The sequence below is a fragment of the Ostrea edulis genome, chromosome 10, assembly GCF_947568905.1.
Source record: "Ostrea edulis chromosome 10, xbOstEdul1.1, whole genome shotgun sequence".
NCBI lineage: Eukaryota > Metazoa > Mollusca > Bivalvia > Ostreida > Ostreidae > Ostrea > Ostrea edulis.
In genome coordinates, this window is record NC_079173.1 from 31,319,248 (window position 1) to 31,335,221 (window position 15,974).

Consider the following 15,974-nt stretch of genomic DNA (forward strand, 5'->3'; position numbering starts at 1 on the left):
CAAGTTTCGTAATCTTTTTTTTCTTTCTGGAAAGTGTCTAAAATTCGCTCACATGTGCTTTTTTCTAGTATGGCTAATTAGAAACCTACTCTTTTCATCATGAACACGGTGCTATGAATATTTTTAACACATATCGATTGAAAAAATTGTATAATTTTGGTACATGTACTTCGTACAAAAAACATTTTATAAAGTGTTTCTAAGAGATTCACATATCTGATATTTATAAGAAATTGTCATTTCAAAAAATCTATGTGCGGTGCAATGTATTGACATATGTACATTTCTATTTTTATTGGTGTCATTCAGTATGCAATTTACACATCTTTTTACAATTTAAACCAGATTTACGTATTTTTTATAAAACCATTGTATTACAGTAAGAACCTTGAGATAACACACATGCTCAGAAAGTTTAAAACCGTATTTCTAATGAACCAATAATGATATATATTGCATGGAGTGCATTAGATATTGCATGGTGTGTAATAGATATTGGATGGTGTGTAATATATATTGCATAGTGTGTAATATATATTGCATGGTGTGCAATATAAATTGCATGGTGTGTAATAGATATTATATTGTGTGTAATATGTATTGAATAGTGTGTAATACACATTTATTGCATGATAGTGAGGGAGATATGAAGATTTATTCACCCAAGAAAAGTTGCCCGAAGGGAATATGATTTTTCTTGGGTGAATAAATCTTCATACGTCCCTCACTATCATGCAATAAATTGTTTATTATACCGATACAAAGCAAGATTACAAAAGTGCATTTGAAATTGGAGTCCCCTCATCTATACATTGTATGTAGCTGGGATCGCCCTAACGGTAACACCGCGCCGTCAACGTATTACGGTAGAAGGTACAAACAACGAAATACGGTTGTATGATAACCAGTTTTTGTATTTCCATTCTCCATAAATGCTGATTTACTTGCTTGTTTTTGTATCAACCAAAACCTGGCGATATTTAAAGTGTGTATCAGAGACCCACATATTTTGTGCCTTTCGAAATTATGAAAGTACAATGACTCGAACTTATTGTGACGTCACAATAAACTTCGTCTACCTTGACGTACGGAAAGTGCACGAGGCTGCCCAAGGAGTAAATATGATGGGGAGATATGATGTTTGAGAGGGAGTTATGAAGTTTTATCATCCCTGACATGTGACTGTCTAGACCAATCAGATTACGCGTTGCATAGAATTCTCATACTGAGGTATAATAATAGATATTGTATAGCGTGTAATAGATAGTGCATAGTGTGTACATGTAATGGTTACTAGTATTGCATGGTGTGTATCAGACTTTCTTATCATCTACCATAATATTTTTCATTTAGAATAGGAATGAAATTAGCCAAGCATGGACATCCTTTCAAAAGAACACGATTTTCCCTGACCTCTATCTTTTACATGCAATGAATGATATCGTGTGTATACTTCCAGGTTCATTTTGTTGTTGTTATATCTTCAAAATTCAGTTTTGCCCTCTTTATTTTAATAGTTGAAGTAGAGTTTATGAAGGTTACCTGTGCGTAACGAATGTATTACAATATGTGTATATATCAATCTAAAATCTCCACCACAGACAACTTATTTTTCTTGCATATGAAGACAAAATCCGTTTTGATAACTTAAAGAGTCCGTGAAGTCAAAGTCAAAGTTTTGATTAATTGGTGTAGAATAACACGAAAGTCAATATCCCAAAATTTTACAGTCAATATAGCGGCGATAAGGAAATTATTCCCGTTCAAAGTTGTCGATTTTCGCACCTGATTAAAACCAATCAAGGCAACTTCCGGTTGTACTATTATTAGCAAAATACTTGCGTGACGTCACTTTACATCAGCTTTGAAATGGCAACTGTAAACGAGAACAGCGTAACCTCGGATTCTTCGTCGGATATTGACCTACACATGTCATTTGAGATATCATCCTTCGAAGAAGAACACGAGGAACATCAGCAGGACATAGTCCCATATCGGTTTGAACCTGAAGCGACTGATCTTAGCGAATCGGATGGTTCAAGCGAAGACGAAGTCGACGACCAGCACAGACTAGAAAATACAGATTGGTACAACTTTCCCTATCTTTTATTTGTTACCCATGTAATTAAATTGATAAAATATATCTATAAACTTTATAACTTCACAGCTTATGCGTGTAGAAAAAAAATAATTGTATCCACGCTATTGAAAACGTTTGGCCATTGATCAGGTCCAGCACAGTTTCTTCATTTAGCTCTCATTATAAACGTAATTATAATAGCTTGATTAAGCTAGATTAGATTGAATTTGTTAAGTGTAGTGGCGTAGCCAAGAAGTCGCATGACAATTTTTGAACGTGTTTTTACTTTGAAGTGACCACAACACTGTCCTGATTAGAGTTCATAACAAAAAGTCAATCATTTTAAGAATGTTAATGAAAAGAAAATTTCTTCTGTGTTGTTAACTGTCCACTACCCTGTGTGCGTTGAAACATACATGTAGATAACAGGGTTTTGACAAAATATGAGGAAATGGGTATATATTATAGTATAATAGTACCCATTTGCTCATACTGTGTCAAAACCCCGTGGATAAGTATGATGACTTTACAATTTGGAATTTTAAACTTTTAAAATAATCCTCAACAATCAAAATACTGAAGGATCAGTTTAAGAATTATTTTTTTGTTTACAATGTGTTGTATTGACATCAAGGAAATTGCTAAATAAAGAGAGTGCTGCACCTGGTAATCATGTAATTAAGCTGCCATGTAATATTTTACCTGCTTTTCTATTTGTCTTCAGGAAATTAATTCATAGCAAATACTTCATTAACTAATGATTCAGTAATACATGTTGATAATGCAATTACAATTTTAGGTGCAATTGTGGATCATGCACACCCATGCCCACAGCATTAGAAAGCAAATGCTGCTCTGAAATTCCACAGATTGTCGAGAAATTTGTCTTATAGTGATGATTTAACCTGCATTACAAGACATCCTGGATTCCAGACTGTTTGTCTAGACGTCTTTGTCCTGGAGACTGCATACTACCAGTATCGTTCTCAGTATGGAGATATACAGAACAGCATGAATGAGTAAGAATGATGTTTTATTATCAATAATTATTAGGAATTCAACAAAAGTGGTGTATTCAGTTGTGTAACAATTTATACATTTTTATCATAGGAGAAACAGATATACCGCATATCGTCAACTAGCTCGTTGGTGTTGGGGCTACTTAGGAAAGAGTGTTCGAGTTCCCCTCCCCTCCTGTGCAGTAACAAAGATCCGTGAGACATTCAGCTCAGAGGAATATCACGGATATCAAGACCCAGAATGAGTAAGCATAATTTGACTCAAAGTAAAACATTTTTTAAAAAGTTTAAAAAAAGCAATATTTCTCATGATGAAAAAAATATTTATAATATTATACAAAAGTTAAAAACATAAGCAAGAAAAAGAACACTAAAAATAAAAAAATATCTGTAAAGATATCTATTTTTTAATTAGAATAATTTAAATCAATGAAAGCATCAGCTACAAAATAAATCCTGCACCCAGGAATGGGACGTGGGCCCTGCTTACATGTTTCCATGTCTTTAATGACTATACAAGGGGAATTATTTACACTATAGCTACATACTATGACACTAAAAATAAAGCAATCTAATACTAAGTTATTTACATATGCAATATACTACACAACTATATACCTGATGGACGTGATAAAGTTTTGTTCATCGCACATGTTCATCACACTTCTCTTCTATACTGGTGTCTCTTTCCTCCTAAAACGAGATCTGAAATGCTGCACTGCCTCACTTTTTTCAGGATGCACAAAGTTACTGGAAAGTGGTGGTGGCTGTATTTCTGGCAAGCAGGAGACAGGTGGTTGATGGGGTGATGTAGCATCAACTGAAGCTTCCATGGATGCGAATGTCTCAGTCATCAATGAAGTTACATACCCTGAAATGAAGTCAATATGCAATAACTGTGTCATATGAGAATCTTAATTTCTACTCTTCTAGGTGCTCATTGTTTTCCATAAATTCAAATTAAATTTTTTAAATTCTTTATACTGTTTCTATTTTATTGGTATATATATATATAGACTTTATTTAGGCATTCCCATTAGTCAAGAGAGGGAGAGAGAAAAAGAGGAGAGGAAAGGAGTATTGTTGTAGTACTATATGTTGAATCTACAGTTCTCTTTCGCACACTGTACTCTCCATGCTTAAACTTGGGAAAGCTGATCTTGAACTGCATGTTCCCTTCCTTTGTAGCAGCCTGCACTCTTGACGTATTTTCATTGAAATGAAGAGCAGCAACGATCAACCTTAAAACAATATTGCTATAAAATTACTTATCTTAAACATGCTTTGGTCAATTCAACTTAATTAGTAGATTATCATACAGGAGCACAAAAAATATGGGGCAGATGGAAGGATTTAATTTTTTAATATATATTTCCCGAGAGAAAAAAAAATTAATGACAAAAGACATCACAGTGTTAATCAAGTTAAAATTCAAAGAATCCTTGGTAGAAGATACAAAACCAACATTCTGTGACTTTAATCATTCACTCATGTCACTGGGAAGCAAGTTTGTTTGAAATTGTAAATTTTGCGAAAATAAAAAAAAATCGAGGTGACTCCCTTTTTTTGAGGGGCGGGCGGGGTTGTTGATCTATCAATTGATTTTATTTGGCCTTGCATAAAATATACAAGCAGCATGGGTTATTGAACATTCATGAAATTTCTGAAGCATAAACATACCTGCAGTACATGCCATAGTAAGAGAAGGCCACCATTTTGGGGGCAAAGTGGTTGACAGTACTATGGAATGCCTCTATCTGTGATGTCTGGTACAATGGGGATAGCTTGGGAATGTCCCTTTTCATCTGATTGGACAAGATGATGTCACTAATCTTCTCACTTGCTTTTGATCCTTTTTGAAAATGATATAAGAAAAAATTAGTAAAAATGAAATCAATAAACATTCACAGTTTTTAATAAGGCTCAACACTTTTATAAAAACCATAATATGCTAACAAAAGAAAATGTTTAATTATCAACAGACCTATGCAAAGAACAAGAGGCCCACAGGCCTTAATGGGGCACCTAAGGATCATAGCCCATACGGGGTGCCTGAACCCATGAATTTCACAATACAGGTAGAAAGCTTTATGGACATCATAATCATGCCTTTAGTGTTTCTCAGTTCTGTATGGAAGTAGAAGAAGAAAAATTTCTAAGATTTAATACATTTTCACTGCGTGTCCATATTGACCCCACCAAAGGGCCAGGAGTCATAAACTTCACAAGTTAGAGATTTTCATAGACGTTAAAATCATGCATTTAGTTTTTCGCCAATGTATATGGGAGTAGAAGATTTCCCAGGGTTCGAAATTAACTTTTTCAAGCACTAGTCCGTACGGACTAGTCACTGTTGATGTTCACTAGTACGCAAAACATTTCACTAGTCCGTCCAGTACATCATATTAAATGATCTTCATTTTATTCAACAGTATTTAATGAAACCAAACACATCACAGTTGCAATCAATTTAATTTCTGACACATACAGAAGAAAGAGACCACCATATTTTATTTCGCATTCTAGATCTTCAGAAGCATACAATATTAACCTCCGAGTTAATCCTTTTATAAACATCCATAAGTGCGTTTGAGATCGACATTCCTGTTGTTTTGGTGCTCAGATCTTAGAGCCACAGGAGTTCGAAATTTTATCAATAAAGTCAATAAAATTCACTCGATTGACCAAGTCATGAGCTATAGTGTTATGAACTACTGTGTTAGAGCATAGACATATAACCGTTATATGTCTATGGTTAGAGTCGCGAATGACGAGAACATGTGCGCACAAACGTGCATGTTCTCAGACCACACTACTTGCAATTCTTGCACATAGAATACGTTCTCGTGATGTATACTCGGCGTTCGGAATCGGCAGGAATTTGACAATTTGTGCACGTTCGAAGAACGGCGGTCTCGAATGCACTCCATGTGTTTGGAAGCTCAGGATGTCATAGTCACGCAAACACTTAACCATGCAGGTAATTAATCGACCATAAGTTCAAACATCTAAGAGACTCGGACAAATCTTGCTAAAAATCTACCATATTCAAGATTGATTTCTAGAGAGTTCACTAGTCCGACACGTTTTTTACTAGTCTCGGACTTACGGACAAGAGTTAATTTCGAACCCTGTTTCCCAATATTTAATACATTTTCACTATATGGCCCCACCTTAGGACCTGAACCCCTGACCTAGGGATCATCAAATTTACAACTTAATGGGCTACCCAATCATTCTAAATATCTGTTATTTGCAATTTAGTATCAATAGCATGAAAGAGGATGTCTTTTGAATGTTTAAAACTCTATACCAAATTTGGTCTTGTCCTGGAGTCAGAACCCCTACCCTAGGGATCATGAAAGTTACAATTTTGGTAGAGGCTTTCCTGTTCTACATTACTATGTATTTAGTTTTTCTCACATACATGTGGATATAAAGAAAATTTGTCAAATTTGGGCAGTTTTTGTCCTGCCCCTTAGACTCCAGGAGTGCAGGAATCCTTAAATTTACAATTTATGTCCACCTTGTTCAAAAAATGCTACATACCAAAGTTGAAAAGAATTGGCATGGTAGACATCAAAAAGTAAAAAATGTTCAATTGTTAACACATGACGAAGGACGACGACCGCAGACCAATTGCAATAGGTCATTCGAGTAAACTTTAGTGATCTAAAATTTTAACAAGTGGTTCTACCTGGTTTTATCCACTTCTTCTTTCGTTCGTCGCCATAAAACATGCCATGGGCACACGATGGGAATAGCTCATTGTGTCCCTCATGCTTGTTGTGAACATGGTTTTCAACGGATTCCCACTTTGCCCACATCAAGTCCCCATCCCCATTAGGTGTAGAGGCTGCTACCCAATATAGGTGATTTGTCAGGCTCCTGCTCCACTTCGATAGCTGTCCACATTCACTCTGTTTGGCGGCAGCCAGGACTTTTTTCTTTAAACCTACATTGAATAAACAGGACAAACTCAGATAATTCTCAATGCATATTTTCTACAGTTCTCTCCAAACTTCAAATAATTAAGCATGCATAGCTATGTGTCTAGTAAATGTCTGCAAATGTTGCGAGCATAAATCAGAGTGAACAATTAAAAATATTACCTTTAGCAACATGCCACACATCATAGTAATGAGTGGTCTCGGGTAAATTTTCCCTGATCCACTTCTGGATTTGTAGATGGCGGTCAGTCACGATCGTCCCTATCTCCAGATCGTTATTTTTTACCCAGTCAACAGCACGCTCGAGACCTCTTTTCTCCATACCATTACTATTCTTTACTTCATTACTCTACAAAATTGTATAACAATATAAATAAGGAGAAAAAGTAAACCACATCTCACACACATCATCAAGAACTTGAAATCACAAATACAACTTTCAAAATAAACTTCTTAAAATAGATGTTTAAATATCATACATAAAGACTAGTTAATGTCAAATCTTTCCTTTCATTCATTTATGCAAATACCTGAACTAGCTGGATGTCAATCACAATTCCTTTTTCAAGGTCAATAGTGCTGTAGGAGCCAAACTTGGCACAGTGACCAGGGGAGTCAGCTCGCCCATCTCCACCAACAATCAGTGGCTCCCCTCGTTCCTCCGCTTGCCTGACATACATCTCCTGGTGTCTGTTCCACACACGACCAATGACAGGAAACAGCACAGATGCCTGGTGGGAATAAAATGTTCTACTTGTTATGGTTGCAACTCCCATAAACTGCAGAACCCGCAGAACTTTAGCAGCAAGGGCTCCAGAGAACAGAATGCTGGCAGATAATCCGAGGTTTCCTACCGGAATGTTTCCAAGGGAGGGCTGGCTACTCCATTGCCAAGTAAATCCACAGAATTCACACTCTGCACTAATCCTGGCCATCGTCCCTATCACCTGATGAACAGTGGCTGTGGCGTGTCTATGGCACCTCTTGCAGCTACTGAATAGCTCCAACAACTTTGATCTGGACACTATAAACTTTCCTTCATCCAGTGGGTTGTAGGGCTTTTCATTGCTAAAACATTTCAAATTAAACTGATTATATAGCTTAGGTTTTCCTTAGTACTTCAACTGATAGGATTTTTCAGACACTTTTTTCAACAATAGATATATAATGTTGTTTTGTTTTAATAGAAAATAGTTCAGAATTACATAATCAATTTTTTAAAAAATTTCTACAACTTCAATCTGAATTTACTTAGAATGCTAATTCCCCCCCCCCCCCCCCTCAATTAAACACTTGAATTCTCACAGAATGCAAAATAGAGCTTACTTATTATTATGGATATGAGAATCATCTGAACTGGCACAGCTACTAGATGGTTCATACAGTGAGGCAGCCTCACTCCCTACTTCCTCTATTGACTCTCCCCCACTTGACAAATCCAGGACAGGAACTGCTGCTGGTGGTACTTGTGGAGTGGGCAAGTCATCCCTGCCATTAAATTGTATACCAATGCTGCGAACACGTGGTTGGAGATTAACTTGCAGCCCTGGAGAGTAAAATGGCCATTAACAATCTGCCCAATTGTAAAAAGTGACTTTTTTGAGTAACAAAATACAAACAGGAGAGAATTGATTTGTATTAAAATTTCTATTTTATCTAAAACTTTTTATTGTGTTTCTGGGTTTTTTTAATTGTAACAAAAACATGAATAAACATTAACTGTACATAGAATCAATTCACTGATATAATATTATTGTCTGTAAACATTAAATTTGACCTTTCTCTTTATTCTTTGCAGCCACTTGGATCTTAACACTGCGTTTCCTAGGTTCTTCTGTCTGACAGGCCATTGATATGCTACTCTCTTCCTAAAATAGATATAAATATTGAGTATTCTGTAGAATATGCAAATGCAAACACTTTTTAAACAATTTTAACTAGTTTTACTGTTTCAGAAATGTTTGATTTATTAACCTACATTTGAAAACAGATTTCTGTTTTGACAATTTTCAAACATGATCTATAACCATTTCCAATCAATTGTTATAGAAATATGTGGAAATTGTTATTTGTGAAATTCTCCTACAGAGTTTAAACTTTAAGAATTATACCATTAGTCACGCGGGCTCCGGGATTTTGCTATTTCGGAACCCACCGAAGAATTTTGTAGCCCACCAACTCAAATAATGTAAAATAGTCTCACTATCAATATTTATATATATATATGTTTATCAGTGTTCATTCCATATCAACATCAAGCAAAGCATCCCAACCTCACTTTCCTCGAACCATGGACAGGGCTCGGAATTAACATATATGCTCGTCAGTCTGTGATTGGTTAAACGTCTGGCGGACTGACATTCATCTGTTTTAATCAGTCCGATGGGACTGGTTAAATTCCTAAAGCATCATTTTGGAAAATGTATTTATGAATATGGATTATCACAATACCGAACCCGATATAAAATACTTTTTTGAAAAGAAACTGTACTGGCCATGTGGGTTACCAAGATTTCAATTGTACTCGCTCAACCCAAATTTCACTTGCATTTGGTGAGTGAACAGGTGTTAAGTTTAAACCCTGGTTTAAATTGATTTATGTAAACAGGAATACCTGAATGGGTGCTTGCTGACTCTCAACATGCTCTTGTAGGTCTTCCTCTACTGGTATTTCTGTATTGTTGTCACACAGCAACTCTGTCAGTATCTATAATGAACCAATGCAACAATTGTTACAAGTGTAACCACATCCTTGAGGAAATGCAGTACTAAGTCTAGGAAATTCTGGGTGGGGATCTGGACCCCCCCCCCCCCCCCCACGCGAATCCTCAATCTGAGCATGAAAGCAACAATGAAGCGAGAAACGTAGAAAACATAAGCATGCATCCCATCTCAATTTTTTTTGCCTAATGAAAAAAAAAAATGTTTTACTGAGTACCATAGTCTAAATAAAGGAATAATGAATTGACAAGCAACTCATATAGATCCTTAGCTAAAAATTTACCTACACTCAAATTTTTGCAAGTATAGTAAATTAGTAATTAATTACGAAGATGAGATTCAACAAATAATCAGATAGGTATGCTATTTGCTTATGAGACAGGTGCATTGTACCCACTGCACTTCTGTGTCACTGTCTCGCCTCACTGATGCGTGAAGTCCAGCAATTCATGAAGTCAAAATAAAGGACATCTTTGTATTTAACATGTTACTGTACATTGATTTATATTGTTTCATATGGTAAATGGAAATGATTGCATTAGACATTGGCTACTTTCAGCTAGACATGTACATTGTTTATAAAGTTATTAAGTTGAAACCTGCATCGCTGTGGGAATAATACTTCTGAGTGTGTTTGATTAAAAAAAACAACAACAACGAAGAACAGAAAAGAAAATTACCATGTTTTTTGCGCGCTTTGCATATGCTCTTCGTTCGGGGGGGGGGGGGGGGGGGGGGGGGTCGTGAGCTGAGGAGACTGAAGAAAGGCGTCGTTGAGTTCATCCCTCTTCCGCTTAGGATATATCGATGGCACAGATCCCTTACGAAGACACTTATTCGCAGGAATGCCGAAGCCTTTCATCAGCGAAAAACAGGCCTCGTAGCAATCCTCGTTAAAATGTTCGCTACAAATCACTGTGTACTGCGATGGCCCAGGCCAGTCTGCCCTTGTTAGCTTTACAAAACGAACCCAGGCTGCTCGCTGACGCTGATCTTTTGGGAAAATATGCACCGAAACTCCATCTGCTTGTCTTTTGCTACAACCTGCCACAACGCACATCCGTCCTTTATTCTTACTAGCCATTTCGATGTTATAATCACTACCGAGCTCTACCAATTTTGCATTGAGAATGGCGCCAATGATGTTAGTTGGCGTCACTTCCGGTAGAGCCCGTTTTCGGGGTCGGTGTAATGACCTGATAAGTGTAATGACCTGATTGACCTGATGGGGTATAATTCAATCTCCGCTGAAGTATATATCAAAAAGATGATATTTTAAGATTTGTTCTGATTAAATATACACCTTTCTTTCATATAATAATGATTTAAAAAAATTATATGCGTCTTAATGCATTATAATTCATAATTTTCAAACCCGAGGGGTGTAATGACCTGATATTTAGTGTAATGTCCTGATGGGACATTTCTACAAAAATGATATATTTCTACGATGTTTTATGCACCCAAATCATTTATGTATATGAGTTGGTATATATCTTATGATATTCAATTATTGTTTTTAATAATACCCGGTTATTTTTTATTATTTTAGATTTCAACTAAACCTAGGGTGTAATGTCCTGATATCCGAATGACCTGATGACACGATAGAGGGTTATAGAGTAATGTCCTGATGTGCTGTTTTTATAGTAGACAAAGCTTCTTTCGGCGTTATTTGTTTTTATATTGAATATTTTCACAAACATTAATTTTTTGAAATGATATTTTTAAAGAAAATCGAAGATTTATAAATTAACAATCATAGTTATTTTGTTATTTTAAATTTGCAGAAGTGTAATGACCTGATATTGGAATGACCTGATGAAAACTGTTACGAGTATTATTGATAAATTCAAATTAAAGGATAGATTTGTTTAATGTTAATAATGATATGTTGATTGCATAATTTAGATAGTGATAGTACTGAGCGAAATGAAACATTGGACAAAACATTTGTTTCCTGAATTATATCAAATAAATATGTACATTCATATGTTCATGTAGCTGGAAAAAACATTGACCAAAAACATGTAAGAGGTCAAAAAACTTTTTAAAAAATAATGTTTCAATTTCTGCTGGTGTGTAGAATGAAATTAAACAAAAACTATTTTATTATGCATGGATTTCCAAATTGGAACAATACAGAATTGGCATTCAATGAGTTTGCATACTTATAATTTGGAGAAGTTGATAAAGGAAAATAAAGTATCCAATCGCGATAGTCCAAGTGACGCAAGCTAAATAATTTGGTAATTGTGAGTAACTACCGTATACCTGGCTTATTTCGACTTCAAGGCTGAAATACCGCGATGTAAAAACAAATTAATTTCAATTTAGCAATTAATTTTCAGAATATCAAAGGCACATCTCTAATCGCTGAAGTTAAAGGATGAATGGTAGTAAAGAATTCGTTAACATCAAAAATAATTTAAACTATCACGTCAAATACAGATAACAAATTGCAGTTAATATTGCAGTTTTATACATATCTTGATTTATATTCGATAATCTTGTTATTTATATTTGAAAAATTGAACAAGATTGTCAAATATAAATCAAAATTTCCGCATATAAATATCAAGATTATCGAATTCAAATATCAAGATTATCGAATATGAAGCAAGATTTGTATAATATTACAACGTTTTACTTGGTAATTTTTCATTAATATTTTCAAAAGAAGAACTTGAATAATAAAAAACACTGTTCATACGATAAAAACATGTATAACTCTGGTATAATTCGTAAATTATATATATTTTATATTGTCATGCATCGTACATGTGTATGTCATAACATATATTGTTTGTGATTGTGTACTTATCTTGATTTTTTTCTTCTTGAATTTTGTATGCCCAACATAGCCCAGAATTGGATGAATGAATAAATAATTAAGATAAACGTTAGAAATAATAAATGAAAAGTATGACCTAAAACATTGCATGCGACACACAAACAAATAATTTCAATATACCAATTTTTCGAATAGCAAATATACTCCTTTCAAAATGCCGAAATTAAAATAATCTTTATGAAAACTTTAGAAATAATCAATATATAAATACTACTTCTTTCATATAACTTTCAAATCAACTTGTTAAAGTAATAAAGCTATACGACACGTCTTATCAGGTCAATCTTCATCAGGACATTACACCGCAGAAAATCTCATCAGGTCATTCTTCATCAGGACATTACACCACCGCGGAAGAAAACTCGTTATAATACTCGTTTAAACAACATTTAATAATTATGTTTTACAACATATTAAATATAACTATTCATACAAAATAATGACTACAAAAAATAAATATATACACTTAACATTACAGTTCAGATTGGTAAAATACTTCATCAGGACATTACACTAATTATCAGGACATTACACCCTTTGCTTTTGCTAAATGCAATAAAAAGGGTATTAAAATAAATTCTTGTAATTTCTTCTTTTCTAATATCATAAAGAATGATAAAACAAGATATAAGAAACAAAAATTATTTCAATACAACGTTTATTTCCTTAATAATATTACTTTATACCCCATCAGGTCAATCAGGTCATTACACTTATCAGGACATTACACCCACCCCCGTTTTCGTTATCGTAAAGGTGTGGATTAGCAATATTTTGATATTTCGTGCAATAACTCGCATATTAAAAAGCACTGAGTGATCAGACTTGTTTTTTTCTGTTCTTTATTATATAAACAATATTTAAAGAAGCACTTTGAAAACGGCTTCACGGACACTTTAATTTATATTATTGATAATGTATTATAATGTATTGAACGAATTATTGTTCACTTTCATTTTAATATCCTAACATTACTTTCGAATTATCTTTTAGTCGTGTTCAGTGCATTCAATTATTCCAGTGGATACTGAATACTGGACCCCCCCCCACCACTCTCTCTCTCTCTCTCTCTCTCTCTCTCTCTCTCTCTCTCTCGTTTGGATAACGACAATTGTTATCACCAAACTTCATTCCTCTACGTGTTTCCTTATGAAATATTTACCATCCGTTTAAAGTGTGACGACTTAATGAAATATTTACCATCCGTTTAAAGTGTGACGACTTAATGAAATATTTACCATCCGTTTAAAGTGTGACGACTTAATGAAATATTTACCATCCGTTTAAAGTGTGACGACTTTTAAATGAAATACCGGTATTTACCGTCCGTTTAAAGTGTGACGACTTGATGAAATATTTACCATCCTGATAAAGTATGACGACTTTGTAACATTCCTTGGCCATTATTTTATGGACTTGTTCTACCCCACCTCTCAAATATCTATATTCTCTCCCCGTAACTATTTTGACGCACAATAAATTATCTAGTATTCAATAAAGTCACGAGTTCCGAGAACAATCTGGACGACATATCACAATATTGCATACATGTACTTATGTCACCCGTTAGATCGTCATGTTCACGTGTTTCTTCAACATTGCAAAAGAGCAGTGGACTCTTACTGGTAACCCACAGAATTTTGATTAAGGAAGTGTTCATTAAAAAAGAGGACTATTTTTTTCTGAAACCTTTTATATATTGTACATGTATGTATTTGTTGATAATAAATGCTATATACCGTTGAAAGTTATATCATCATCATTCATCAATATATATATATATATATATATAGAGAGAGAGACGTCTCTAAGATAAACAACTTTGTATTCATTATTTGTATTCACCTGATGATGGATGTTAAAATCCAGAAAGCGCTAGTGGTTTAAATATTTTTTGGAACTGTATATTTTCCTACTTTTTTTAATGAATTATTTTGACTGTGTGATATCAACTCTTTCTATTTGGATTATATATATATATATATATATATATATATATATATATATATATAAGCACTGAAAAGGCCACGACACTGTTGGTTATTTAAAACTCAAATTTTCGACGCAACCCGCGTCTTTATCAAGAGACATAAATTACATAAACAAATAACACACAAAAACGACAAGTATCGATAAACTACATTGGTGAGAAGAGTGATACACTATTGTACTGAGTGATAAAAATGGTGGTGGTTACGTTGTAAAGCGTGTTTACTGACTATGGTTTAGAGAGTTTGTACCATGGTCGGGTAGGGATGAAAATAAAATTATTCTTGAAAAAATTTATATATATATATATATATATATATATATATATATATATACATGTATATATATATATATATATATATATATATATATATGTAGCCAGTATTCTTTAAAAAAAATTCAGTGTGATTTACAGGGGGTGAGTATTGGAGGGTGGGTTTGAATTGGAGGGTGGGGTGTGAATTGGAGGGTGGGTGTAAATTGAAGGATGGGGGTGTAAATTGAAGGATGGGGGTGTAAATTGGAGGATGGAGTGTGAATTGGAAGGTGGGGATGTAAATTGGAGAGTGGGGGTGTGAATTGGACGGTGGAGGTGTGAATTGGAGGGTGAGGTGTGAATTGGAGAGTGGGGTGTGAATTGAAGGATGGGGTGTGAATTTGAAGGTGGGGATGTGAATTGGAGGGTGGGGATGTGAATTGGAGGGTGGGGTGTGAATTGAAGGGATGGGGGTGTGAATTGGAGGGGGTGTAAATTGAAGGGTGAGGTGTGAATTGAAGGGTGAGGTGTGAATTGGAGGGTGGGATGTGAATTGGAGGGTGGGGTGTGAATTGGAATGATGGGGGTGTGAATTGAAGGGTGGGGTGTGAATTGGAGGGTAGGGATGTGAATTGGAGGGTGGGGTGTGAATTGGAGGGATTGGGGTGTGAATTGGAGGGTGGGGATGTGAATTGGAGGGTGGGGTGTGAATTGGAGGGTGGGGTGTGAATTGGAATGATGGGGGTGTGAATTGAAGGGTGGGGTGTGAATTGGAGGGTAGGGATGTGAATTGGAGGGTGGGGTGTGAATTGGAGGGATTGGGGTGTGAATTGGAGGGTGGGGATGTGAATTGGAGGGTGGGGTGTGAATTGGAGGGATTGGGGTGTGAATTGGAGGGTGGGGGTGTGAATTGGAGGGATGGGGGTGTGAATTGAAGGGTGGGGTGTGAATTGGAGGGTGGGGGTGTGAATTGAAGGGTGGGTGTGAATTGGAGGGTGGGGGTGTGAATTGGAGTGATGGGGGTGTGAATTGAAGGGTGGGATGTGAATTGAAGGGTTGGGTGTGAATTGGAGGGATGGGGGTGTGAATTGAAGGGTGGGATGTG

At 35.4% G+C, this 15,974-nt stretch overlaps 1 protein-coding gene and 1 pseudogene across 1 annotated transcript; one reads left to right on the plus strand and one right to left on the minus strand.

Moving 5' to 3' along the window:
* Nucleotides 1-1,656: 1,656 nt before the first annotated feature.
* LOC125672443 (P2X purinoceptor 7-like) lies at nucleotides 1,657-3,344 on the plus strand (annotated as a pseudogene).
* On the minus strand, nucleotides 3,096-9,455 carry LOC130050747 (uncharacterized). Its single transcript, XM_056151094.1, has 8 exons — nucleotides 9,323-9,455; nucleotides 8,827-8,917; nucleotides 8,376-8,595; nucleotides 7,580-8,117; nucleotides 7,212-7,398; nucleotides 6,797-7,054; nucleotides 4,780-4,951; nucleotides 3,096-4,340 (listed from the first exon to the last, which is right to left on the minus strand). The coding sequence occupies exons 2-8, from the start codon at nucleotides 8,897-8,899 to the stop codon at nucleotides 4,136-4,138; spliced, it is 1,653 nt and encodes a 550-aa protein (XP_056007069.1). The 5' UTR covers nucleotides 8,900-8,917; nucleotides 9,323-9,455; the 3' UTR covers nucleotides 3,096-4,135.
* Between the last annotated feature and the right edge of the window lie 6,519 nt (nucleotides 9,456-15,974).

Bases quoted from the DNA above. Each gene is read 5' to 3' on its own strand.
- LOC130050747 (XM_056151094.1), bottom strand. From the start codon at position 8,899: ATGGCCTGTCAGACAGAAGAACCTAGGAAACGCAGTGTTAAGATCCAA. The intron at 8,596-8,826 runs GTCAAATTTAAT...TTTACTCTCCAG, and splicing joins TGCAAAGAATAAAGAGAAAG to GGCTGCAAGTTAATCTCCAA. The intron at 7,055-7,211 runs GTAATATTTTTA...TATTCAATGTAG, and splicing joins TGTGTGGCATGTTGCTAAAG to GTTTAAAGAAAAAAGTCCTG.